At 40.3% G+C, this 27,052-nt stretch overlaps 1 protein-coding gene across 2 annotated transcripts in view; it reads right to left on the bottom strand.

Annotated features, from left to right (window-relative positions):
• SNAP25 (synaptosome associated protein 25) overlaps positions 1-27,052 on the bottom strand; it is an 83,118-nt gene that overhangs the window by 20,918 nt on the left and 35,148 nt on the right. For both annotated transcript variants that reach the window (XM_082428240.1, XM_082428239.1), the window contains exons 2-3: positions 9,446-9,581; positions 7,485-7,526 (exon numbers count right to left, since the gene is read on the bottom strand). In XM_082428240.1, coding sequence (XP_082284366.1) covers positions 7,485-7,526; positions 9,446-9,517 — 114 coding nt within the window. In that variant the 5' untranslated portion in view covers positions 9,518-9,581. The remainder of the gene's footprint in view (positions 1-7,484; positions 7,527-9,445; positions 9,582-27,052) is intronic.

The following is a 27,052-nucleotide window of genomic DNA, read 5'->3' as shown; positions in this document are numbered from 1 at the left end:
GTACTCCACTGAAAAGATGTGTAAGAATCTTGGGGGTGGTGGTGAGATTTTTAGGTTTATCAAAAAAGATGACAGCTTCATAAAGGTTGAGAAACATAGCTCAAAAGTAAATTCAATCTTCCATTTCTTTCTCTATGGAGAGAAGTTCTGCAAGATTTAGAAAAGGGAATGACAGATGAGAAATAAGGGCTTTTTCTAATGAAATCTGAAATTCTGCACAATAATATGGTGTGAGAAAATAATTCATCCACAAGTTTTACTGCAGTTTTTTTGTTCACCCCTTATGATCTAAATAAACAAAACAGCCCTGAACTATTTGGTGGAGGGTAGTGGGAGTTGGTGGGTGGGAAAAAAGGAGCAGAGATATTTGCATTGCTCATAATCATCATTTCCTGGAATTCTAACTAGTTAAGTAAAGACCTTCCGTTTTATAGGGTGATTATTAATAGGTATTAAATGGCAGTGCTTACAGTTTGGATTAATTGTTTTTTCAAGAAAAGCTCATGGTGGTACCTAGAATAAATTCTAAAATACATCTCTCATGGCCCCATTTATTTTCGACTGACTTACATTAACCTAAGAGAGAGATATTAGTGGAGCTCAACAAAAGTGTTTTGTTTTGTTTTTTTTAACAGTATTTCAACAATTTAATTCCAATAGTGCTTTTAAAAAATAAAATAAAACACTGAAAATTATTTCTGTGAGCTTTTATAAACTCACCATTTCAGAGAACGTGTGCAGTTAACTCACCCAGACAGAAAAGCCTATTTTGCTTTTTTTAAAAAAATTGAATGAAAGATTCTTTAAGTTCTATAGTGCTTTATAATTTTCAAAACTTTCACATACATGATTTCATGTAATCACATAAGAACCCCTTTTTTACCCCTACACCTCTATGGCCCCTTCCCCCTTCCCTCTCCCCACTGGTAACAACTAGTTTGTTCTCTATATTTGTAAGTCTGCTTCTTTTCTGTTTTAGTCACTAGTTTGTTGTGTTTTTTAGATTCCACAGATAAGTGATATCATACAGTATTTGTCTTTCTCTGTCTGACTTATTTCATTTGATATAATACCCTCCAAGTCCATCCATGTTGCTGCAAATGGCGAAATTTCATTGTTTTTTATGGGTTGAATAGTATTCCATTGTATATATATACCACAGCTTCTTTATTCATCTGTTGATGGACACTTAGGTCATTTCCATACCTTGGCAATTGTAAATAATGCTGCTATGAACACTGGGGTGCGTGTATCTTTTCAAATTAGTGGTTGAACACATTTTGATAAGTTTTAGTTGCAAAGTCAGGATGTAGTTTGGAGAGTGATGGCTCAGGATGACTTCAGGAGTCATTGACAGCACAGATTCTAGAGCTAGACTCTGCCTTGGAATCTTGGTGATTTTCTTTCCTGGCTGCAGGACCTCGGGCAAATGTCTTAATTACTCTGTGCCTCAGTTCTCTCATTTGTAATACAGCGATCATAATAGTTCAGACCTCATTGAGTTCTTATGCAAATTCAATGAATTAATAGGCGGCACATGTTAGATTGGTGCCTGGCCTATAGTTAGCCTTACACCAGGGTTAATAAAATAAATATCTTCACAAAATGTATCTATAGCAGGATATCTGGGCAAACTAAAATATCATCATTACAGACTACCACCAGAAGTTTCTAGACCATTGCTCAAACTTTAATGTGCACATGAATCCCCTGCATAGAAAACATCTTGTTAAAATATAGATCCTGATTCAGTAGGACTGGGGTAGAGCCTGAGATTTTTCATTTTGAACAAGATCATCGATGCTGGCTGGTGCAGGGTCATACACTGAGCAGCAAAATTCTAGACCCCAGAAGACATTTCAAAATCTTGTTCTTCAATGTGTTATAAATGGACATTTGTCTACACTAGCCTGTATTTTAACAATTTCTGTGCCCCTTTTCTGCAAATTTTAGCCATTGTTTATGAGAGGAAATTGTAAAAAGCAGATGGCTCATTCAGGCATATGGATGTGACAATGCAAGTTCCAGTGAGGACGGAATCATCTCAGAGAGCACCTTCTTCTCTAAGAACCCAACTCAAGGCCATGCATGATATCTCTGTTCCATTCTATTTGGGATGGAGGGTGGGAAACAGGTGAGTGACTTCAGTTTAGTCAGTTCAGCTCTCACCTGTTGACCCTTTCTGCTCTACCCATTTATTTAATATAATAAATAAAATAAAGTATAATTTCCTCTGCAAGTATAATTTCCTCTTTGTCCAATTTGGTGCTAAATGTTTCAGTGCTGGAATGATTCACAGAACCACCAAGAGTTTGCCCCAATTTGGGAGAACAGAAGCAGTGAGCACAGGTCAGACAGTCAGGTATGCTGGATTATGTTCTTAGCTCAGCCAGTTAATAGTCTTGAGACTGGGGAAGAGTCACTTGACCTTTCAGGATGCTTTCCCATATTTAAGATAAGGATAGAGATGCTAAATAAGATTGGGTAGTTGCTAGGTTGGTTCATTCACTTGTTCATTAGTTCATTCATTCATTCATTCATTCACTAAATGGTTATTGAGCTTCCACTCTGCCCTAGGCACTAAGGTAAGGGCCAGACAAATGCCTGGCTTCTAAACTGTGCTTCACAGAATGATAAACAGTTTGGTCAAGTGAACAGAGCTGGCATCTGGGAGTCAGTAATTCTGAATTCTAGACTTATCTTTACAGTTCTATTTCTCTAGAGTCACCTGTTCTGTGTCTCAGCTTTCCCAGCTGTCAGATGGGGACAGAAACAGCTCCCTCACTTCCCAAGATTTATAAAGACAAGATAAGCTACAGAACCTAAAAGCTTCTACAGGTTCAACTCCACTGGAAGCCGTGATTCAAAAACTGAGATAAAGGATTTCATTTGTGTGGAATCTGTCAGTTTAGGATGAGCTGCTATGTTTGTTTTCTTAGATCTTTTTGCTTTTTGTGGAATTCTCAAAAATTTTTAAAAATATTGTGGGAGTTGCTGGTGGAAGGAAATGCTGTAAGAATTCACACTCTGGAATCAGGTAGATCTGAGTTTGAATTTCATCTCTGTCTTTTGTGGCTGTGTGTCTCAAGCAAGTTCCTTAACCACTGTGGACTTCAATTTCCTCCTTGGTAAAATGGAGAGCAAAGCAGTAGAAAAAGTGACTGCAGAGATTAAAGTAGATAATACACTCTGAGCACAGTCGCTTGCATATAGTAGGTTCTCAATAAATAGTAGAACTTATATTTGGCTCCACTTTTTGCTGACAACTTTTATCAAAACAACTGGGTGGTCCTTTGGAGGAACTAGGACAGCAAGAGAGAAGGACAGGGATGGGACGATATCTTGGGGGAGGCAGAATATTACTTTCTCTGATTCCTTAATGAGTATTATGTTTTAATAGCTAGGAGGGAGAGGAGGTGGTTCTATTTTCGTCTTAGCTCAATTCCTGGTTCCTGTTCAAGATCCCTGGGAAACTTATCTAACTGTGAACAGGGGGAGCTGGAGACATCAGTGATTTTTAAAAAAATATTTATTTATTTACTTATTTTGCTGCACTGGGTCTTAGTTGTGGCGCGTGCGATCTGCGTTGCAGCATGCGGGCTTGGGCTCTTTATTGTGGCACATAGGCTTCTCTCTAATTGCAGCACTCAGGCTCTCTAGTTGTGGTGTGTGGGCTCCAGAGTGCATAGGCACTGTAGCTGCGGCACGTGGGCTTAGTTGCCCCGTGACATGAGGCATCTTAGTTCCCCAACCAGCGATCGAACCCGCGTCCCCTGCATTGGAAGGCGGATTCTTAACCACTGGACCACCAGGGAAGTCCCTGATTCTTTTTCATTTCTTTCTTTTTACTTTTTATTTCTCTATTCATATTTTTTTTCTTGCTGATGATCTAAGACCATGTTTATAGAACATTTTAAAGTCTTTTGTCATCCTGAAATGCTTTTCCCAAAGTCCAATACACCTGAGCTAAAACTAGGCCAGTCCAGACAGTCTCTTAACCGCGAGAGTTCCAAAAGACCCCTACAACTGTCTACCTGAAAACAGCTGCTCAGCCTGAATTTTCCACCTTTAGTAGAAAGTCTGGCATAACAAAGACATAGCTTTAGAATACTTATTTTCTTCTTGTGGCCAACGTGTTTCGAAAGATAAGTTGGAATGAAAAGAAAAGATGCTGAAACACCCATAAATGTTGGGGAGCCCTCAGTAACCACCATTGCACGAAAGCTCTTTGTGGGGCTTTTGAATCAGCCTGCCCTAGGGCAGCGTGGCTTTTTCTGGCTTTGTTCCATAGCCCAAGGCATTAACGTGTAGACCTCATTTCCTGCAGTTAGTATTAGCAGAGTTAACTTTTTTGTCTGGAATCAAATAGTATTCATAATTCTCCCTCTAGAATTCATTGTCCGCTCCTCTGTGCTCCTGAGGCAGGTGTGGCCTTGAATTTGGAGAGCTATTTTCATATCTGTTTTTCTACATGATATCAATTTTGATCTTCCACCTCCAGCGTCAGGCATTCCATAAATATTTGCTGAAATGCATCCATCAAAAGAGCCAGTTCCGGGCTTCCCTGGTGGCGCAGTGGTTGAGAGTCTGCCTGCCGATGCAGGGGACACTGGTTCGAGCCCTGGTCTGGGAAGATCCCACGTGCCGCGGAGCAACTAGGTCCGTGAGCCACAATTACTGAGCCTGCGCGTCTAGAGCCTGTGCTCCGCAACAAGAGAGGCCACGATAGTGAGAGGCCCGCGCACCGCGGTGAAGAGTGGCCCCCACTTGCCTCAACTAGAGAAAGCCCTCGCACAGAAACAAAGACCCAACACAGCCATAAATAAATAAATATTAAAAAAAAAAAAAAAAAGCCAGTTCCCAGCCCCAGGCTGGGAACCAAGTTCTCTGTGATTTCTAATCTTTTTACGTGTGTATGGTATTCAGCTTTTCTGAACTTTCTCTACTGATCTCTGTGTAACTTTACATTGTCCTTGATACACTGATGATGGCTTCTATTAAAAACCAAGCTTCCATGCCTTCCACTCTGTTACACCGTAAAGTCCATGAGGGATGGCACAAAGTCCTATATTCCACTGAAAGTGGGATTGCTTACCTCAGGGAAACTTCACAAGTTGAGTAACCTTTCCTGTCTTTGAGACTGAATTTCAATAAGCATTTAGCTCAAGTCAAATTATATGGCACTGATGGACTTTGGGATCATGGGCAAGATCCTGGTATTTCAATGCTCAGATTTTCCAAATGATTTCTGCCCTTGATGAATATTTAATGTTGATTCTCTTTAAAGAGAATTTCCTTCTTGATTGAAAAGCAGAATATCATCTGACTGGACAATGCCCTAGACGTAAGGGATGTTTGACCATCAATATAAGATAACCCAGGAGGATGTAAGAGCAATCAATCTAGTCTAATAATGCCTTGCTCATAATTTCCTAAGGATGGAAAGTCTAATAGCCTCCTCTCATTTATTAGAGGCAGGAGACAGCATCTATCTGTTTCACCCCCTGTTCTAAGATGTAACTTCATGCTTGATCGAGAAACACTTTAGGAAAACCAAAAATGTAATATTTGAGAATCCTACTTCAATTAATAGAGCTTTTGAGATTTTTTTTCCCAGAATAAATTAGAGCAGACACTCCTTTTCCAAGACTGGCCAACACTGCCTGCAATTTAAGAAGACACAGAAAAAGAAGTCTCTGCGGCCCAAAGACTCTGATGGGGGAGGGGTTAGTTGGGAAAAGTGTGTTGGATGCATTCCTCCACCACTTTCCGTGTTCTAGGCAGTTTCAGCATTGCACAGGTGGGCAAACTGGTGATAGATGTTGTAGTTTAGACATTCCCTTCACATGTGTACACACACAAATGAAAATGAAATATGAGCTTGGAGGCCATGGTTGAAGGTCATAAACACGCATCAAGATAATGATGTCAGCTGACTTCTGGGCTCCCTTCCTTCCTGTCACGGTGAGAGATCATGTGTGGGTGTTACTCAGATTTGTTCCTTTTACTTGTTCTCATGACAAGATGAGGGGCAACATGTGGATTCTGAAAGCCTCACCGACACTATTAGATTTAGAATATCTGCCTCCTTTTTGGTCCTCAAGTACTTCCGCGTGAGTGGTGTTCCCAGGACAGCGCAAAGAAAACATTTCTCTTCATTAAGAGAGTGAAGGTTGCTTTCCTGTGCTGCCGAGGGCCCCTTGCTGGCCCACCTCCTGTGGGGGCTAATTTGTGCTACGCTGCAGGCTCAAACTGTCATTTTTCATGATAATAGATCTCCTTCAGTGGACCTCCTACCCTTCCCAGGAGTCCTCTGAGCTCTTGGTTGCCACCTTCTCCTCCCCCTCCTGTGGCAATTCACATTTAGCTGTATTCCATTCTTAGCTGAGAAGCTGAAGCTGCAGAAGTAAGGGAAAATGTTGGCTTCCATAGTGTGAGAGGCGGCTGCCCTTCCTTTTAGCCTTATAAAATTGACCCTTTTCAAAAAAAAAAAAGAAAATTGACCCTTTTCTCCTTTCATGTCATTGCAAAAGCAATTTACAGTAGCATGAGGCAAGTAGGCTCATTTGATCATTCTGCTAGAAAACCCCCAAGATCTCTAAAGATGATAACCACACATGAATTTATACATTGATAAGCATTTTCAAAGCATAGATAAAACAGCATCTCACTGAATAAAAACGATTAGACTTGTTTTATTCAGTTAAGATAAATATAGCTCATCCCATTCTTTTTCCACTTCATCTCTCCCAACGGACAAGTTCAATTAATCCATTTATTCTTCCTGGTTGACTGCCGCTCTCCCAAATTGGAATAAATGAGGTTTATTGCAAATGCCCTTTTGATTCCATTATTGCTGTCTGCCCTATTTCACCCATTTAAAAATAGTCACGGATTCATTAACCATGCCTTGCAAATGGATGTTAAATCCAGAGTCAGGAATATAAAAGAGCTTCTATATTTACATGACTAGACTTGATGTTTCCCTTTATTAAAGGATTTTCCTATTATTTCATGAATTTTAGTGTCTGACTATAAATGTAACAATTTCTGAAAATTATGCCTCTATGGGTACATATTTTTTAAAGTGATATGTGGCTAAATTTAAAACAGAAGGCCAAGATTAGATGTAATTTAGAGGCATCAAAATCAGTACAAATGAGGATTTTATGTAGATAATTCTTTCGTATATTAAAAAATCACTCTGATTTGTTTTTGTGATTTCTTGGGAGCATTTATTTACTTGGAAATACCACCCTCCTCTGCTTCCCAGACTAGGAAGATAGGCTGGGCTGGAGGGAGAGTGAATACTTTGATGGCTACCTGGCAACTTAAATATAGCATCTCTCTCATTATGTGGCTTTCTGGTAGCTACATTCACACTGGAATCAATGGGACGGTGGTCTAGGGAAAGGCAAAGGGTCTAGGCAAAGAATATGTCAGCCAAAGGGATTAGTTCATCTTAAAATATAGTCACTGCTTACCTCTTCAACCAGTTGTAGCATACGACGGGTGCTTTCCAGTGACTAAGATAAAAAACATAAATATTATGAGTGCAGGATCCAGAGTTCTTGGAATATCAGAAAAACTTTCTTCACTTGGGAAACATAAAGGGTTGTTATCACATGTTCTCTGAAGTTTGTAACTGAACCACAATTTCAATCTCTTTCCTATCAGGCTTTCTACATAATAAGATTCCCTAAAGCAATTCCATTAGAGCTGATTGTCATAAAATCAAAACCAGACGAAGTTGATCTTGATATCAAAGACAAAGTAAGCTCGAAAAGGTAATTTTGCATGTGCAGGAGGCATGAAAAATTATCTCGAATACTCAGAGGACTAATTTGGCCTCCCTGGACCAGGAATATTGAATTTTAAAGGCAAATATCATTTGTCATGAATTGAGATGAATCTAACATCGATTTTCTTTTAAAGCTCCTAGAAACACAATTGGAAGTTCTTATCAGTACAAATTAAGTTGTTGCCCTAGGGTGGAAAAAAAATCAAGCGTGTTTGAAACAACTAGTCTATAGGAGACAGCTATAATAATTATCTTCATCCTTAGATAAGAAAAACTGAATTCAGCGCTGGCCCCTTGGCCACAGTGTGGTCACTTTTTTCTAAGTTCCTTTTAAATTACTAGAATCCAGCAACCAGTGTAATTTCTCAAAAGCTGTGCTTTTCAATGACAAACTTATTTTGGACAAGAGTTTGCAGGAACATGAAGCATGTTCACTTTCCTGGAAGCACCGTCAGCAGGTTGCTTTTTGAAATAGAATGGCTGTAAGCAGAGGTATGCTGGTAAATGTTAACAATGGGCTCTACAGAAAAAAAATGCGTGTGTGTGTCTGTGTGTGTGTATTATTTTAATGATATAAAGGATGACTACCATAAAATTTACAAATAATAATAAAATACGCAACACTTTATTGCAAATTCTGTATAGCCAATTGATTTTCACAGAAAGCTTTTGTTGAATTTTGCTGAACTCTCGTGTCCACAGCTAAGCACGCATAAAACAAGTGCAGCTCTGGCATGAACGCTGGTTGATATTTTCATTTACGTGAATGAATAAAAGGCAAGTGAAAGAATGAAGACATGTTTTGGAACTTTATTCATTTGTCAATGATGCAAGTGGCTTCTCTGCTGAAGAGAATCATAGTTTTCAAATACTGGAAGATTTTCTCAATTGTTTTTTGTGTTGCTTATAGTGTAATGGCTGTGGATGTTCATACTTTTAAGTTTAATCTGCATTATTAACATTTTTCCACTTTCTTAAGTCTAGAGGATCAACAGAACAATAGGTCAAGCCCTGATTTGTAGTGTTTGCAAATTCCGTGGTGTAAATACTTTTTCCCTCTCTGATTTCTAACTACACTATGGTGTCACTGAAGGTGAACTTGTGAAGGTTCACGGTAACACGCCACTAGACGGTATCATCACACTACAGATACAACACATGCCAAGAACTTTGAAAGCATAGATAGTAGTAAAATCATTAGGACGTGATGAGATCTGAGTATTTATTACCTTTGATTTTAATATAATCTATTTAATTGTCAGTTTATAGAATTCAATTTTAATACCACCTTGCAAAGTTCTGGACAATGTAACAACCAGCTCTCAGGATTGAGCCAACTCTGGCACAACACTAGCTGTAAGACACCCAAAGACAGTGCTTTTCTTAGAGAATCTTGACTTCTCTAGATTTCTAGAAGTTGGAAGTTTGGGCTCAGCCACTGATCTGCATGCAAGTTTTATAACCAACCCATTCCTGTGTGCAGAGCCCTTAGATATATAGGAAATCAAAGTCATACTCCTCCTGTTTTTTTTTTTGTTTTTTTTTCTGAGACATGAGAAGAAGCCCTTTTCCCACCTCAACCTGAATAAGACAAACTACCCAGCTCTGCATCTTTTGCTCCCTTCCCAGGTCTCCATCCCTCACCTCATCAGCCAGCTGGTCAGCCCTTCGCTGCATCTCCTCCAGCTCATTGCGCATGTCCGCGTCTTCAGCCATGGTAGGGGTGGGGGTTGGCGGGGTGCCTGGGCTGGGGCGTCAGTGATGGGTTTGGCCACGGAACCTGGAAAGAAGCAGATTTGAACATGTGAGAGCTTACATGTGTACAGGCAGGTGTGCTCAGCTAGGGGAAGGTCTCAATGGTCCCTACTCTGTCTCCGTGACTCATCTTCTGAGCTGGAAGCCATACCCAGACAGGAGTCCGCAGAACTATGCTTTTTCTCCAAAAGTCACCATGAATGCTTATCTGCCTACTTTACAATGGAGATGGATACCTGTCTGCCTATGAAATATTTTTTAAGACACACACCACTCAAGTTTGAAATGTCAGTAGGGAAGGATGTGGTTCCGGGTTAGAATACCTTTAACCTCCCACTTATTTATTTCTATTTTATTTTTTAACAGCTTTATTGAGGTATAATTGGCATACAATAAATCCCATATCTTTGAAGTATACAATGAGAAGTTTTGACAGATGCATCCTCCCGGGAAACCATGACCACAATTAAGAAAATAAACATATCCATCACCCCCAGAAGTTTCCTCATGCCTTTTATAATCCTACCCACCCACGCATCCCATCTCACTGTAGCCCCGTGCCAAGACAACTGCTTATCTGTTTTCTGTCACTATAAATTAGTTTGCATTTCCTAGAATTTTATATAAATGGAAAGATACAGTATGGATTTTTTTTTCTGGCTTCTTTCACTTAGCATAATCATTTTGAGATTCATTCACATTGTAGCATGTAGTAATAGTGCATTCCTTCTTGCTGTTGAGTAGTATTCCATTGTATTTAGGGGCATGTAGAAGCAAAAGACAGAAAATCTTTCGTCTCTTTCAGTTGTTATCAGAGGTTGCCAAGAGGGCTTATGTGGGTGTGCATAGGAATTTTTCCAAAGAAGGTTGGGCCCTTGGTCCTGTAATGTGACCTGTGCATTTTTCTGGCTGCTCTCTTGAAATCCCGTTTGGTGCAAATTACAGATAACCAGACTAGGCTCCCTCCAGAGCCAATCAGCCCCTTTCTTTCCCTACCCACCTCCTCCATTCTGGCCACCAGAATATGTACTCATGATATGATGTAGAGTTTTAAATGCTTTGCATTTTACTTAAACACAAGTCTCCATTTTAGAAATAGGGATCTAGGAAACAGAATTTGGAAGGAATTTATACCAACTCATTCCTAAACCTTGAGAAGAGCAGAAACAAAATTCCTATATTCCTTTGAGTGACTAGGATCTGCCCTCCAGGATAAAACGGTGGACCAGAAATGCTGAGTAGATTGTGGGTCGTAGCTTTGATATCAGAAAGACCTAGTTGGACTGCTGGTTCTGGCACTCAGTTGCTGGGTGACTCTGGACAAGTTTATCACTGTCTCTGAGCCCCAGCTTTCTCAACAGCGTAAATAATACCAGACTCATTGGCTTGTTGAGGGGCATATATTATAGAAAATTCTGATCAACCTTGTTTGTAAGGATGTGGGAGCTTAATATTCAGAAAGCTTGCTCATTCAGGATAAGCCTGTACCCTTTGCTAAGAGTGAAACAAATCCAGCGTTTGTTAATTAGCTTTCATTGACTGATGGCTGGGCAAGAGGCATGTTGCTGCAGTGCTGATCACCCATGGAAGCCTGAAAACAGGGAAACCAGCCGAGTGCCTGAATCTCCAGTCTCCAAGCAGCACCTCTCAAAGGATTTCCAGGTGGAGACAAACAAGAGCGCCTTCTCACCCTGTTCTCCATCTTCATATTTTGCTGCTGGGTTCCTTGGCAGAACTTCTTCCTTCAGTCTAAGCCAGCAAGTGACCTTTCCTTTTAATAGGCCAGTTTGTTAGAAGATAGAGGTCTTTGTGCTTTCAGGCCTGTAGTGCTGTTGCTATTTCCCACTTCTCTACGTCTGTTTGCTGATGGATGTGCCCTCTCTCTCTCTCAATTACACACACACACAAACACACACACACACACACACACAGGTCTCATGTGTTTCCTTGGCAATCTCCTCTCAAAGTTGCTATTCTCATCACTTGAAGAACAGCTGTAGGGCCCCCTATGTTCAAGCTGATGTTCACCTATAAGGAACTGGTTGATGGGCAGTTGGTGCAGTGACAGTGAAGTCATGCGGTAGACGCCTTGTTTTCATCACTTTCACGGTTCCCCCGGGGAGCTCCCACCCCTTGTCCTGCTCTAAAGGGTAGGGGTATGTCTGTGATTGGAAGGGCGGAGCGAGGAATCTGACAAACCTCAAATGCACGGCATTTCAAAGCCGAAAAAGTAATGTCCACTCTCCTAAGAAGAATGGGGGGAGCAAAGGCATGGAATGAACCTTGAAATCTTCTGTTGGGATGTTTATTGCTGGTGTTAGATAAACTGCCCCTACAAACTCCAAACCCATGCATATTAGAATTCTAAGAGACAGCACTTGAAGAAGCATACTGATGGTGATTAGCAGTAATTTCAGTAGCTGAAAGTGAAATGGCATTTATTATCTAGGTGACATGCAACACTTCACTTACATTAGCACATAACCTCCATCCTGTGTGTTGCCTGAGCTGGTAGTGTGGCCCCAGCCAGCAAAGCCTGATTGTTAAGTGAGGAAATTAGAAGCAGAACCACTCAAATCTATTCCCTGGGGCTCTGATGTAAGACTCTCCCAGTCCATTAAGGGCCCAACAGTATCTATTAATTAGCTCAAATCACCAGTGTTTAGCAAAGGATCTGGCCCCTAGTAGGTGTTCAATTCATGTGAATTGACTTGTTGAATGAATGAATGGACTGTTCTCACAGCCCTAGGTAGCATCCGATGTTTCCAAGACAGCAATTTTCCAGGTGTGGTCCATGGCAGTGCTTCTAAAACCTCAATGGTTTCAGAATCACCAGAAACTTTGTTGGAACAAATTGCTAGGTCTCACTCTCAGAGATTCTGAGTCAGTTGGTCTGAGATGGGGTCCCAGATTCTGCGTTTCTAACAAGCCCCAAGGCGATGCTGATGTTGTTGGTCCACAGACTGTAATTTGAGTAGCGTTATCTATAGAACGCTCCCCTGGAATGTTAATAAGTGTCACCAGGTGAGGTGGGGCAAGGTCCTGCAGTTATTAGGTTGGGGGAAACAGTGGGCTCAACAAGGGCTGCAGGGAATTATGGCCAAATCCAGATCACTGCCTGTTTTTGTACTGGCTGTAAGCAAAGATGGCTTTTACATTTGAAGATGGTTAAAGAGACTCAAAGAAGAAAAATATTTTGTACATGTGAAAAGTATATAAAATTCAAGTGTCAGGGTCCATAAGTAAAGCTTTATTGAAGCACTCCCACACGCATTCACTTCCCTCTTATCCGTGGTCCTTTCAGGTCACAATGGCAGAGCTGAGCGGTTGCTCCTTGAGGGCCACGTGGCCCTCAAAGCTGAAAATATTTACCCTCTGGTCCTGAACAGTTGCTGATCCCTGGGCTACATAAAGTTAAACAGAAATTCTTAAAGCATTTCCTGTCCACAGAGCACCGTATATTTGCTATAGACAGATACGGGGTGCTGTGTGTTTTTCTCTCTGTAGTTGTTTGTAGAATTCCCTTTGCCTGGAGTTTCCTGTGATGGGGTTTGTGTTTCCTGGACCACATTTTAAAACAAGAAATGATGCACGGAGTACAATATAAAAGTGAATTTGCCTTTGATGGACAGAGATTTAGGACTACAAGTCAGATTTAATCCATGTGATTAATCTGGGATGACCGTACAGCCCTCATAAAGATGCCTAATTTTCATGACCAGCTGACCAAGGTTCCTAGACTCAGCGTCAGTACCGGGCCATCTGCATCAGAGACAGAGACGTCTGAGGATCTGTCGCTGTCAAGGTATGCGGTACAAAGTGGGTTGTCTGCAGTTATCCCTTGATGGCAGGTGTAATTTGTAAAGCTCTCATTCTCATTCTGTATCCAAGTCTATTTGAGACCCACATTGGACACACAGCAGACGGGCTCCAGAGAAAACCCTTTCTCCCACATCAAGGGGCTTACTTATTTACATGAATTAACCTAAGACTGCTTTCTCGATGTAGAGTCTGGACTCATATGGGGTTAGGACTCAGGAAGAGCAGGTGAGTGTGCATATTTAGGTGTGTGCCTTTGATATACGAGGTTGACAGAGACATGGGTGGCTATTACGCTGGGAACATCGGCTGTTAGTCCAAGTGCCATAGGGCAAGAATGTCATGGAAAAAGTGTAAGCAGAGTACTCCCTGAGCTAACATCTATTTCTCTCCCTGTTTCACACTTTAATTAAAAGAACAAACCTATATACATCAATACCCATCGGCTGAATTATCATAGAAAGCTGAAACCTACATCTTCGCGTCTCCCCACACCGCTAACCATTTGAACAAGGCTTCTGTAGGACAGAACCCTCTCTTCCTGTAGACCCTGCCTGCTTTCTGGTGGAGATATGCTTTCAAATTCAACAGAAGTTTATTGAAGACTCACTATGTTCAAAAAGCCCAAAGAAGAACACAGGGACTTTATAAACCAAGTCTGACAACTCTCCTTAATTATTAATAAAATCACACTAACATTTAATGAGGGCTACTCTTCCTAGGGTGCTGTTTTCACATAATAACTAATGTAAACCTTAAATGACACGTGGTATGCATCCTGTTAGTATCCCTACTTTGTAGATCAGGAAACAGGCTTAGAGGAAACTCTCTACTGACACACAGATAAATTTCAGAACATGAGTTTGGGTCATTTTCAAAAACATATTTTCAAAGCATATTTATTCTCAAAGCAAGTTGTGTGGATATTTTGTCTTTCAATTAAAAACTGGAAGTGATTTTATTTTTAGTTTCATTTATATACCGGAAAATAATGTAGTGGTCTGACAGGTACATCTCTTTTTTAACTGAAGTATAGTTGATTTACAATGTTTCAAGTGTATAGCAAAGTGATTCAGAACATATATACACATATATTCTTTTTCAGATTCTTTTCCATTATAGGTTATTACAAGATATTGAATATAGTTCCCTGTGCTATACAGTGGGTCCTTGTTGTTTATCTACTTTATATATAGTAGTGTGTATCTGTTAATCACAAATTCCTAATTTATCCCTCACCCCCCTTCCACCTTTGGTAACCATTAATTTGTTTTCTGTGTCTGTGAATCTATTTCTGTTTTGTAAATAAGTTCATTTGTATCATTTTTTTAAGATCCCACATATAAGTGATATCATAGGATATTTGTCTTTCTCTGCCTGACATTTCACTTAGTATAATAATCTCTAGGTCCATTCATGTTGCTGCAAATGGCATTATTTCATTCTTTTTTATGGCTGAGTAATATTCCACTGTGTGTGTGTGTGTGTGTGTGTGTGTGTGTGTGTGTGTGTGTGTGTGTGTGTGTATACACACTACATCTTTATCCATTCATCTGATGATGGACATTTAGGCTGCTTTCATGTCTTGGCTATTATAAATATTGCTGCTATGAATGTTGGGGTGCAGGTGTCTTTCTGAATTAGAGTTTCTGTCTTTTCTGGATATATGCCAGGAGTGGGATTGCTGGATCATATGGTAACTCTGTTTTTATTTTTTAAGGAACCTGATAAGTACATCTCAAGTATATTCCAACTTTTGATATTATTTATCATCCCTACTTATGTTGTTAATTTCCAATTCTTTTTTCCCTTGCATTTACTCTTACTTTATTTCTCTTTTCTTCCTAAGATGTGTTATCATATTGTTCCTTTTCTATCTTCTTGAATTGACAAAAGATTCATTTTACATTTTGTCTTATTTTTGGTACAGTATACTACTTGCTGCTATAAATTGTCCTCTGTGTGTTACTGTGGCCCTATCCTACATGTTTAGGCATATAGAATGGTCTTTGTTATTTATTTCTAAGTAGTTTTAGATTTCAGTTTTAATTTCTTCTATAACTCAGGAGTTATTTGAAAATATGATTTTAAAATTTAAATAAGAAGAGTTTTTTTTTTGTAATTTCTAATTTTATTTTCATTATGGTCAGTGAAGGGGACCCACATGATTTTTGCTTTTTGAAATCTGATGAGATTTCCTTTGCACCCTAACGTATGACCAATTTCTGAGAATGTTTAATTTGTGTTTGAAAAGAAATTCTATTCCATATTTGACTCTGTCTAGCTACCTACCTACATCAAATCGAGCTGGAAAGGAAGGTGTGTTATTCAAACTTTCTGAAATCCTTACTCAACCTGATCTATTGATTTCTGTGTATTCAAATTCTCCATTGGAACTATAGTTTTATCAATTTCATCTTATATTTCAGCCCATTTTTTGTTTTTCTATTTTGCAGCTCGGTTGTCATACTAATAGACCCCCAATGGCTACACATTCATGGTGGATTGTAACTTTTATCAATAGTAAAGAATAGTATTGTACCTGTATACCCCATTTCATTATCTTATTTACATTACACAATTCTGGTCAAACTCAAGGGACTGGAGTATATGTCTTAGCCTATCCCTTTCATCTTCACAAAACAAACCCAAACAGCAACAACAACAAGAACAAACCAGTATCACACATCTAAACTGTGGGAGGTCTCATTTGGCTCATGACTCAGAAGCTAACAGAGGGGGCAGCCACCTGTTTTCTCTGGGCTTTCGTCCTCACCTGTAGAAGGAGCCAGCTCTTGGATATGTTTGGAGGAAGGTCTCTTTCCCCAACTGTGATGGTACAAGAATGTGATCAAGGATGGGCCTAGTGCTATTATTTTCACTGGTGAAATTCTCCTTGAGGTTAATGCAACTGTAAGACTCAAAGTGCTCATTCTTTTTTTTTTTTAATTTTTATTAGAGTATAACTGATTTAAAATGTTGTGTTAGTTTCTGCTGTACAGCAAAGTGAATCAGTTATACATATACACATATCCACTCTTAAGATTCTTTTCCCATATAGGTCATTACAGAGTACTGAGAAGAGTTCCCTGTGCTATACAGTGGGTCCTTATTAGTTATCTATTTTATATATGGTAGTATGTATATGTCAATCCCAATCTCCCAATTTATCTCTCCCCACCCCCTTTTCCCCCCGGTAACCATAAGTTTTTCTACATCTGTGACTCTATTTCTGTTTTGTAAATAAGTTCATTTATACCACTTTTTTAAGACCCAGGCTTCCTAAAGATTGCTCAGAATTACTCATTGATCAAAATCGATTAGGCAGATGGTCCCCAACCCTGGCTGCACAGTGGAATCAATCACAAAGTGCTCATTCTAAGGGAAGGGTGAGCACAGTTACTGCTGCTGAGACAAGTCCCTAAGTTTCCTCAAGCGCATCGGAAGCATCATTTATTGTGAATTATCCGAATTAGGCCTAGGTTTGGAGCAGTCTTTCTCGATTAAGATAAATCAGCTGCACTTATCCAACATTCCGTGCCACATAACTCTTGTCAAAATATTAGGTGTGGACTTCCCTGGTGACACAGTGGTTAAGAATCCATCTGCCAATACAGAGGACACGGGTTCGATCCCTGATCCGGGAAGATCCCACGTGCCGTGGAGCAACTAAGCCCGTGCACCACAACTACTGAGGCTGCGCCCCTAGAGCCCATGCTCCGCAACAAGAGAAGCCACCACAATGAAAAGCCCATGCACCGCAACGACGAGTAGCCCCCACTCGCCACAACTAGAGAAAGCCTACGTGCAGGAAAGAAGACCCAATACGGCCACATATATGTGTGTGTATATATATATATATATATATATATATATATATATATATATTAGGCATAGTAATAGTCATTTATTGACAACTTGCTATGTGATAGGAATCAAACCAGGAACTTTATATAAAACTTGAGGGTTGGGCTTCCCTGGTGGCTTAGTGGTTGAGAATCTGCCTGCCAATGCAGGGGACACGGGTTTGAACCCTGGTCTGGGAAGATCCCACATGCCACGGAGCAACTAGGCCCGTGAGCCACAACTACTGAGTCTGCGCGTCTGGAGCCTGTGCTCCGCAACAAGAGAGGCCACAACAGTGAAAGGCCCGCGCACCGCGATGAAGAGTGGCCCCCGCTCACTCGCTGCAACTAGAGAAAACCCTCGCACAGAAACGAAGACCCAACACAGCCAAAAAGAAATAAATAAATAAATTTATGAAAAAAAAAAAAAATTGAGGGTTTATATAGGATCCCCCAAACCTTTGCTATTCCAAGTGTGGTCCTCAGACCAGCAGAATTAGCTTCAATTGGGAGCTTGTTAGAGATGCAGAATCTTAGGCTCCACCCCAGACCTACTGAATCAGATCATCTACTGCACAAGATTACCGAGCATCAGAAGTTTGAGAAGTGCTGCCCTAAACTACATTATCTCCATGTTAAACGAAAAGAATGAAGTACAAGTTGGTAACCAACCAAGATCACAGAGCTGCAGTGGAAGAGGCTGAGAGCCCCACCTTGGGAGCCTGACTCTGCCTGTCCCTCCACCCAGCACTGCATGCTGTTACTTCACTCTGCCCCTTATACACGACCTGCAGACTTCTAGCAGTATTTGCTTCCCAAGAAGCTGAGAGCTCCATGGGGTCATGGGTTCTAAATGTCTCACAACAGAGTCTTGTACTCGGAGGGTGGACAAACTGGCTGATTTCCATGAGATTAAGTATTTCATTCAGAAAGCAAAGGGGAGATGCTTATCAGAAAAAGCACACTGGAGACTTTCCATCTTCCCCAAATAATAGAGTCTGTGAAGGCTAAGACTTATTATTTAAGATCATTAGAGCTCAAAAGGGAGAAAACGTTGAGGATTTTGAATATTGGAGACTCTATGGATGGTCCTGATAAATTCTTCTTCTTCTCCTTCTGAAAATGATGATAATTAAAGTTCATGTCTTAATGCTAAAACTAAGGACCTGAGCAAAGAATAATTTTAGCAGGTAACAGGTACCAAGGTTCTGTTGGCACTTCTATGGTTAAAAATGGCCATTTCTTAAATCTGCTGTGTTCATGGTTGTGTAAGTTCTTCAAAGTGTGGACTGGACTTGGCTCCCTGTGACTCTACTTTGAACATTCTTGTGCATGAAATTCAATGTCCTCTTTTCACTACTGGTTTTAATAAATTTCTTAGTTGAATGAAAAGAGCATCTTTCAAATATGAAGAATAAAGTGGCTCATGAATGAACTGATTTACTATCTTACATACATTTTATGTCCATTATGTGGTTCACAGATAAGTCTCAAGTGACTTAGGGCTTCTCGGTAGTGTGGTCTGAGGTCTCCTTGCATCTAAAACGTTTTAAGCTGCTTATTAAAATACAGATTCCCAGTCACACCACCAATGAAAAGAGATTTATGAAGGTGGGGCTGGAATTTGCATTTTTGACAAAACCACAGGTCCTTCTTATGTGCCCAGAATGGGAGAATCCATGTGCAGCATCACGTAAGGCCAAAGGGCTTTGCAAGTATCCAGTGGGCTGACAGTCCTATGATAAACCCATCTAGAAATACAAGTACATGGTTGTCCAGCATTTAGGAGGCCATCTTGATCTGAGACGGCAGCCTTCTTTTCTCCCCATCATGTTCTCCTCAGTATTTGATGGCATAGTATGTGCTGGGTTAAACACCATGAATGCATTCCCTATAAAAGAATTTTGCTTAAGAACCATCTCAAGTGACAAATATTTCAACCAGCTCACAGAATTGTCATTGTCTCCCTTAGTGTTTCTGAGGGATGGCACTGACCACCATTAGAGCCCAATTCTTTTCAAACTTGGCTTATTTATTTTCTAAACCATTGCACTGCACCCCATTCCTAAATGGGACTCTATGTTTGTACATCTGGATATATAAACAGATACAGTCCTGATCTGGTTTCTTTTGATAAGGTAAGTCCAGCTTCCTCAGTGAGCCCCTTCCCTGGGCTGTTCTGGGATTAATGACAGCATGGCTGATAGGCAGCTTTGGCTTGGTTTTTGTTTTTTACCGACCTGGGTCAGGGGTGGCCTGGCATTTCAATGCAGCCAGCTTTGGCATCTCTTAATTGCAACAGGGCAGCCAGCCACAACCAACACTGATTATGCCTAAATTTCCCCTTTTCAGAAATGCCAGTGTTTCCTTTGTCTGTTTTGCAAATGTGGCCAAATGGTTATTTAGCACTGAGGTTTGTATTATGCAGCAGTTCCTGATTGTTTACTTGGGAGCCAAGCACAGAGGACTCACTGACCAGAAGAGAGGGAAAGGCAGAACTGAACCTCATCTCATTTACCCTGATCATAGTCAAAGCCAACCACAGTAACTTGTTCGTCCATTTAACCAATATTTACTGAGTGCTATGGGTTAGTGCAGCCACATCTGGCTTGCAGCTGGAGGGGAATGGCTGCCTCTAAAGGGTGGCTGTAGGAGCTTGAGCTGGAAGCCTTTGCTTTCAGTTCTCCTCCTCCATCTTGCCTTAGGAGAGAACTGATGAAAATGTTTGTATCCCAAGTCACCTGGCTTGGTTCCTGAGGGAAGAATGATATCCATGTAAGACTAACACTTGGCCACATGAAAAACAAAATGCCCTAAATAAAATGATTCCACTCGGGAGTGCAAGAACAGATAGAATCCAAGACCAGGCAGAAAAACCCTCCTTCTCATCGAAACGAATTCTTTTTGTGGCCACATGACCAATCAACAGAAGGAAGCCGCTGTATGTTCTGGCTGCTGATAACTTGCTTTCAGTTGTAGATGCTGTTGGTGCTCTGCTTGGCATCCCCAGGATTTCCCTCGCTTGGTTCCATGTGGTCATCCCCCAATTTCTGCATATTTTACTCTGACTCATGCATGTGACCCTCTTTGTAAAACTGCCTTAATGCTGCTTCACCTGATCCACTGAGAGCTGCAAGTCCCTGGGTCTCTCCAGGGCAGACCCATAGCTGGTGACCTGCTGGCCCAGGAGTACAGAAGCCCAGCTTTTTTATTTTATTTTATTTTTTTGCCTTCAGGTGAGACACACCATGAGATGCAGTGGACACTCCGAAAGTTCTCTCGAGGTCATGCCAAAGCTAGGACCTCGCCTGCCATCACTCTACTGCCTGGCTTTCTCTCCACCTCACTGTCCTCTTCCTCCCTCTCCCTTTCTGGTTTCTCCTGGTAGCACCTCCTTAATAAATCACTTGCACACAAATACTTGTCTAAGGGTCTGCTTCTCAAGACCCCAACCTAAGACAACTTCCATTGGCTTGTGAGCTATACTTTATCAGGTACAGATGATTGCAAATCAGGTACTGAAAGAATTAACAAATCACTGCATTAGGAAAGGTTGGGGGAGAACAAAAACTCCCTGTGTTCCCAGCCCTGCCAAACAATATGGGAAGTCCTGGCTGGACTTCATTGGATTTGAACACTCCACATCCAAAATATCACAGAGTGGTTAGATTTGAGGGTTATTGGAGCATCATCTTCACAGAGGGAAGCGAAACTCAAGGGTGGAGTAGTTTGTTGGTGGCTGCGTCATCACCTGGAACCCACTTCTTTTAACTCAAGAGCTAGGGTTCATCTTAAAGTATCACTGAAACAGGAAATATCAGAAAACTCGGGAGGGAGGAACCTGTCTTGTCTGTGCACATTGACTGTTTACAGAACGTATGAACAACAGCATGACTAAGGCCAATATGCCCTGTGCTCTTTTCCAACTGTTGATTTGAGGCAACCACTCTTTTTATCTGCCATGATATCATCCCTCCACTAACAAAACCCAAACTCTAGTTTCTTCTGGCTTAGGTCTTTTTGGTGGGTACTGGTCTTGGCATAGGATGTTTCCTTTCCTCAATTGAAAGGAGGCATGTGAGCTATATGCGGTTTATCAAAGAATCAGTAGTGTTTGCATTGCTAAACTAATTGAGTTTTGGCATTTTCTGTTATTTTGCCTTCCTCCTGGAGACATGACGAATAGCTTAACAGGCAAATGATACTGGTTACCATGATCTCTGTTTTCCTAGGAAAGGTACTCATGGTGAAGACACCCAAGGCCAGGTCCTCCATATCACAGACCTATTATCCTTGTGAGTAGTTTATCCAAAACCCTAGGCTTCCTGTGCCTTCACAATTTAAGCAAAAATGCACACCAGGTTATTAACTTGATCTTTTTTAAAAATTGATTTTAATGGACTCACCTTTCAAACTTAGCCTTGTTCTAAGTAGTAATGTCTCTAAAATCAGAAGTTTTATGTTTTCTTTAATAGACATTGAAATAGACACATGACTATTAAAATCTTAAGGAACAAACGTTTTTCATCATCCTCTTCAGCTCACTTGGAGAGCCATCAAGGGTGCGTATGTGTTATATTTGGGAATTCACTCACCCACCCACATTCTTGTCTGTATTTCCACATGTCTGAACCATGTAGAGAGGTCAGAGATAGGCAAGAGAAGCTTGGCAAAAAGGGGTTCTGAGTTTGAGCAAAACCAGAGCATGGATGTAGAATATTTGGGGTGCGTGTGAGTGTGAGTGTGTGTATGTGTGTATAAGTACCTTTATCCTGGAATCAGGGAGCCCACAGAACAAGCAATATCTACCAAAATTCATACTCATTAATTTGTGGTTAACTTGAAGTTGGGAGGAGTACAGGGTGGTCAAGGGCTTTGACATCATATTACAAAGGAAGGTATGAGGATGTTTAGCTGGGAGAAAAGAAAGCAGAACAAGACTTAATGGTTACCACAAGGAAGAGGCATGATGACTGTCTTTGTGAACCCAGAGGCCCACCTTCCTAAAACAGCTACTACAAGTGTTTCAGTGTCCTTTATCTGTGATCTACTGGGAGGTTTGCTAATTAACATAATGGATGTTAGGGATGCTTTTTAATTGGTGAATTGAGTGTTCAAAATAGTGTAATTGGCTAGAAATGTAGGCACTAACATCCCACATAATATGAATAGGGTGTGTGTGTGTGTGTGTGTGTGTGTGTGTGTACTCACTCAGTCCAGACCTACATCATTGGCTTAAGGCTGCAGTTTGGTCCTTGATTCTGTTATGGTTAGGGAATTGTCTTGCCCACTGATTCTCATCTGGAGAGCTTACTAAAACTCAGCTTGCTGATGCAGTATGTGATTCTGGAACAGGGTCTGAAAATTTACATTTCTAAGAAATTCTCAGGTGATAACTGTTGCTGATGGGTCACAGAACGCTCTTTGGGAATCACTGATGTGGTCTGACTATAAGGTCACCTGAATCCTCCTACTAGAATATTTTTGCAACTTCCCTAATTAAGCCTTTTCTGCAAGGTTCTTAGTGGAGTGTCAAAAAGAACAGAAAGCTGGGGCATTGTACTGGTAGAACAGGTTGTCCAACTAGGATTGTGTCTTCTTTCTAATAAATATTTGCATGAAGGGAAGACTTCATCCTGAATCTTGTTTTCCTTATAACATAATATCTAGTTTCAAAGTCATGGGAGAAGAGACCCACAAGCATCACCTACTCTAACTACTAGAAGCTGTGGCTATCTATGAAATAATTACTGAGAGATATCAAACTATGAGAAGACAATTTGCAACAGACTCCAAGGAACAAAACCATCAGCACTGGGGGGAAGTTATAGGAAAGTAGAGTTTGGCTCAGTAAAGAACCTTGGAGCCATCTGTCCAAAGTCTGAGTTGGACGCGTTGGATGAAGTGAGTTCCTGTTCTTGGAAATATTCAGGAAAAAGCTGGTGGCCTATGGTCGACGGATTCAGTTAAGAGAGGGGACACTGGATCAAGCGATATGTAAATTCCTTTCCAAACCTGAGGCCTCTCAGGCTCTATAAAGGATGTCAAGGTGGATTTATGATGTTGATGCTGCAAGGCCAGGCCCCTTGCAAGAGTGGGGTCTTTGCAGCCATGGCAATTGGGATTCGCTGATTCGCAGCACCATCGGCTTCTCCGTATTAAAGGATCCTTTGTGGGTAGAAACCAGGAACATATTTCCCAAGTGGGCAAGCTCCCAGGAAGGGGCTGATTCATTTGCAAAGTCTGCTTCATGGAGGTGAGAACCAAAAATGCCAACCTAATGATTATTTCTTAAATTCATTGACAATCTCATATCAAACAACACAGGCATTTGCCCTGGGCTTTATGAGTTTCACCTTTGATGGAGATAATGTGTTTTTTGTTTTTTGTTTTTTTTTGGCCTTAGATAACAGTTCTGTCTCTCCTTGAAGCAGCCAGCACCTTCAAACACAATCCTGCTCCAAAACACACCCATCGTGGACCAAGCTACTGGGCAGTTAAGCTAAGAAACTCACAGAAAATTACTTGCTTTAGAAATGAATTCACTGCAGGGTTTCTTTAAATAGCAAAGCTCCTAGCTTACATTCTAGCTTTTTCCAGATCATTAAGTATTTGACAGAGAGAGGGTGAACAAAAGATAAAAAAGTCTGGCCAAAGCATCAAGAATCTCAGCTAAAGGCAGAAGGGCTCCAAATGATGTGATTTGTAAAATGAGAATTTACTCAAATCTCCAGTTGCTTATAAGTAACCCGTGTATAAATTTGATTTCTTCAATTACTCAATTTGGCATTCACTAACATTAATATGGAGTAGATTTAAAAGGCACTTTGGACTAAATCTTGTGGGCAGAGGGCCTGGGAATTTTTTTTTTTTTTTGCATGTACTGAGACCATCAGAGGGAAGGAAGCTTCCTGTGACCAAGTGCTAAGATGTTCATGCTGGATAAATCCCCACTCAATGTGAGTTTCCAATGTTTGCTTCTATCATTGTATCTGTGTTTAATCATGGACAGTTTCAATATACAATTCCAAAAAGTTAAAAACATGACTCTCATGAAAATATAGAGTGAACATGTGTCAAAGATTTATTTAACTCATTAATGGGGGAACCAATTAGATGAAAAAGCTGGTTCACAGATAATTTGTATATAACGATGCTGGATTGAGATTGCTAATTGGATACAGAGCTCGTTTATATTTTACAGGGCAGTAAAACTGTAACTTTTCTACTAGACAGAAATCATTTAAATCTCTAGCACACAAAAATCTCCAAGTTAATGAACCGATAACTTCACAGGGTCTGGAGCCTGATCAGAAGTTAATAGTAAGGCAAACAAAGAGAATCAAGTAATCCTTGGGTGGGTCCCTTAGACTTGTATCCACCCTTTTGCCTTATTTCCAAGTATTGGATAATTTTTCTTAATGATAGAAATAATAGAAAGAGGTGAGTTTTGCCTTGGACACTACGCCAGGAAATCTGTAGCAGCCACCAGATGGATTTCTTTTGCTTTGGAAGGCCGAGTGCTTTCTCCTAGTGTGATTAGTAAAGAGGATTTTTTAAAAAAAGGTTCTCAAATCTGAGGTGGGCGGGGGAGCACATTAAAATCTCCTGGGGAGCTTTAAAAAAATCCAGGTGCCCAGGAAACACCCCGGAACAATTCAATGAGAATCTCTGAGAATGGATCCAGGCAGCAGGATACATTAAAGCTGTTTGGGGGATTCTAATTGCAGCAAGACTGAGAACCAGTGAACTATTTAGCATCAATATATATTGTGTATCTCTAAAATAAATTTATCTTTAATTTAGGATCATACTGATATATATTCTTGTTTTTTCTTTTATTTAACTGTATTTTGAAAATTTTTCCAATTAATCATTAAATGTTTCTCAAATACCATTTTAAAAGACTATACTGTATTTCAGCATATAAATGTGTTATGATTTATTGGGCTTATTTCTGAACATTTAATGCTATTTTCTTTTTCTTTTCTCTGTTTTTTTTTTTTTTTTTGCTATTATAAGTTAGACTACTATGGACATATTTATACAAAAACTTTATCTACTTCCTGGATTATTTTCTTATAATGGATTTCTGGGAGTGGATTTACAGGTCAAAAAAAAATTGTTTTAAAGACCTTCAAGACATATTACCCAAATTGCTTCCTATAAAGTCTCATCAGTGTATACTTTTAAACGGATGAGTTCTTCAATTTTTTATTTACAAAATATTTACATATTCTAATAACAGTCAAAAATTCATTTTCTTTTAGTCTTTCTCAATGGTTATTTTTAATTTCACTTTATTTTATTTTATTTTATTTATTTATTTATTTATGGCTGTGTTGGGTCTTCGTTTCTGTGCGAGGGCTTTCTCTAGTTGCAGTGAGACGGGCTCACTCTTCATCGCGGTGCGCGGGCCTCTCACTATCGCGGCTTCCCTTGTTGCGGAGCACAGGCTCCAGACGCGCAGGCTCAGTAATTGTGGCTCACGGGCCTAGTCGCTCTGCGGCATGTGGGATCTTCCCAGACCAGGGCTCGAACCCGTGTCCCCTGCATTGGCAGGCAGATTCTCAACCACTGCGCCACCAGGGAAGCCCTAATTTAACTTTTTAATCTGGCTTAAATTTATGTTAGAGTGTATACAGAAACAGTTAAAGCTCTAATTTCATATTTTTTCCAAACAGCCCCTTTTTTCAACATCCTTTGTGGAATAATTCATTCTTTTTCCATTAATTTATGTGAAATAAAATATGTAGGTGAGTTAACTGTGCTTTGTAATGGTTGATAGACTCATAGATACACATGCCAGTTTAAACTACTAACAAGCTATTTTGAGTGTATTCTTGTCTCGATTTTAACCATCACTATTTCTTAGAGATGTCTAGTTCTGATTTTAACTCTCACTCACTTAGAGAACTCTTAGCTGTTGAAAAGCAACTCACATCTCATCCTCCCTAAAATGGCTTTAATCTGTCTGCAAGCAGCTTGTAGCTTTGCCAATAAGAAGCCTGCCTAAATCCATCTGTTCTACTTTAAATATTCTCCCTCTGTAATATTGGTTATACCCTTGCATTATCTATGAAGAAAGATTTTTCTACACTATATCCCAGACTGACTTATTACCAATTCTGAATTTAGTGGGATCCATTTTCATATATTTTTGTTTGCATATATTTAATATTATTTCTGTAATAATTATAGCCTCATTGTTCTATGCTTAATAGCCCTATTTACAGTCATTAAATGAAGGCTGAAGTTATCAAAGCCACATCACACAAAAGAAAAGGAGGCCAGAATTTTTAATTATGCTCAAGAAAACAGAAACATTTTTGTTGACTGCAGGACACAAATCTCTCCCTTCTATCCCTCAAGATTCCTCTATTAAATCGGAGGAAAGGTAGACTTGCCTACTCAGTTTTTTAATGGGCTGTGCTTCACTAGCTTTATTACTCTTTGTTAGCTTTGTTGAGTCTGAGAAACCTTCACTGTGCATCTCTTATTTCCAGACATTGAACAGACCCCTAGTGACTGTGGGTTGCAAAGAGGGACGGCTGACCTTGGTGGATTTCCATAATCCTGAGAAGGCAGAGGAAGTTGTATGTGTGTTACTTGTATGTTACTGTTCCAGAAACTGAGAATAGCTTACCCTGACTCATTCACCCTCTCCCACCCAGCCTCTGTCTTGATCAAGGAGTTATTTGCTCCTCTGAAACACACACGCAAGATGTTTGACAAGAATTAAAGGTGTTGTTTGTGGCCAGGGAAGCAAGTATCACTTAGAAGTGCTTCCCAGCACCAAAGAGTCCATGTGAGACCACCGAACTTTTGGAAA

Source organism: Balaenoptera physalus (genome assembly GCF_965194825.1).
Source record: "Balaenoptera physalus genome assembly, chromosome: 16".
Classification (NCBI taxonomy): Eukaryota; Metazoa; Chordata; class Mammalia; order Artiodactyla; family Balaenopteridae; genus Balaenoptera; species Balaenoptera physalus.
This window is presented reverse-complemented; position numbering and strand designations above follow the sequence as displayed.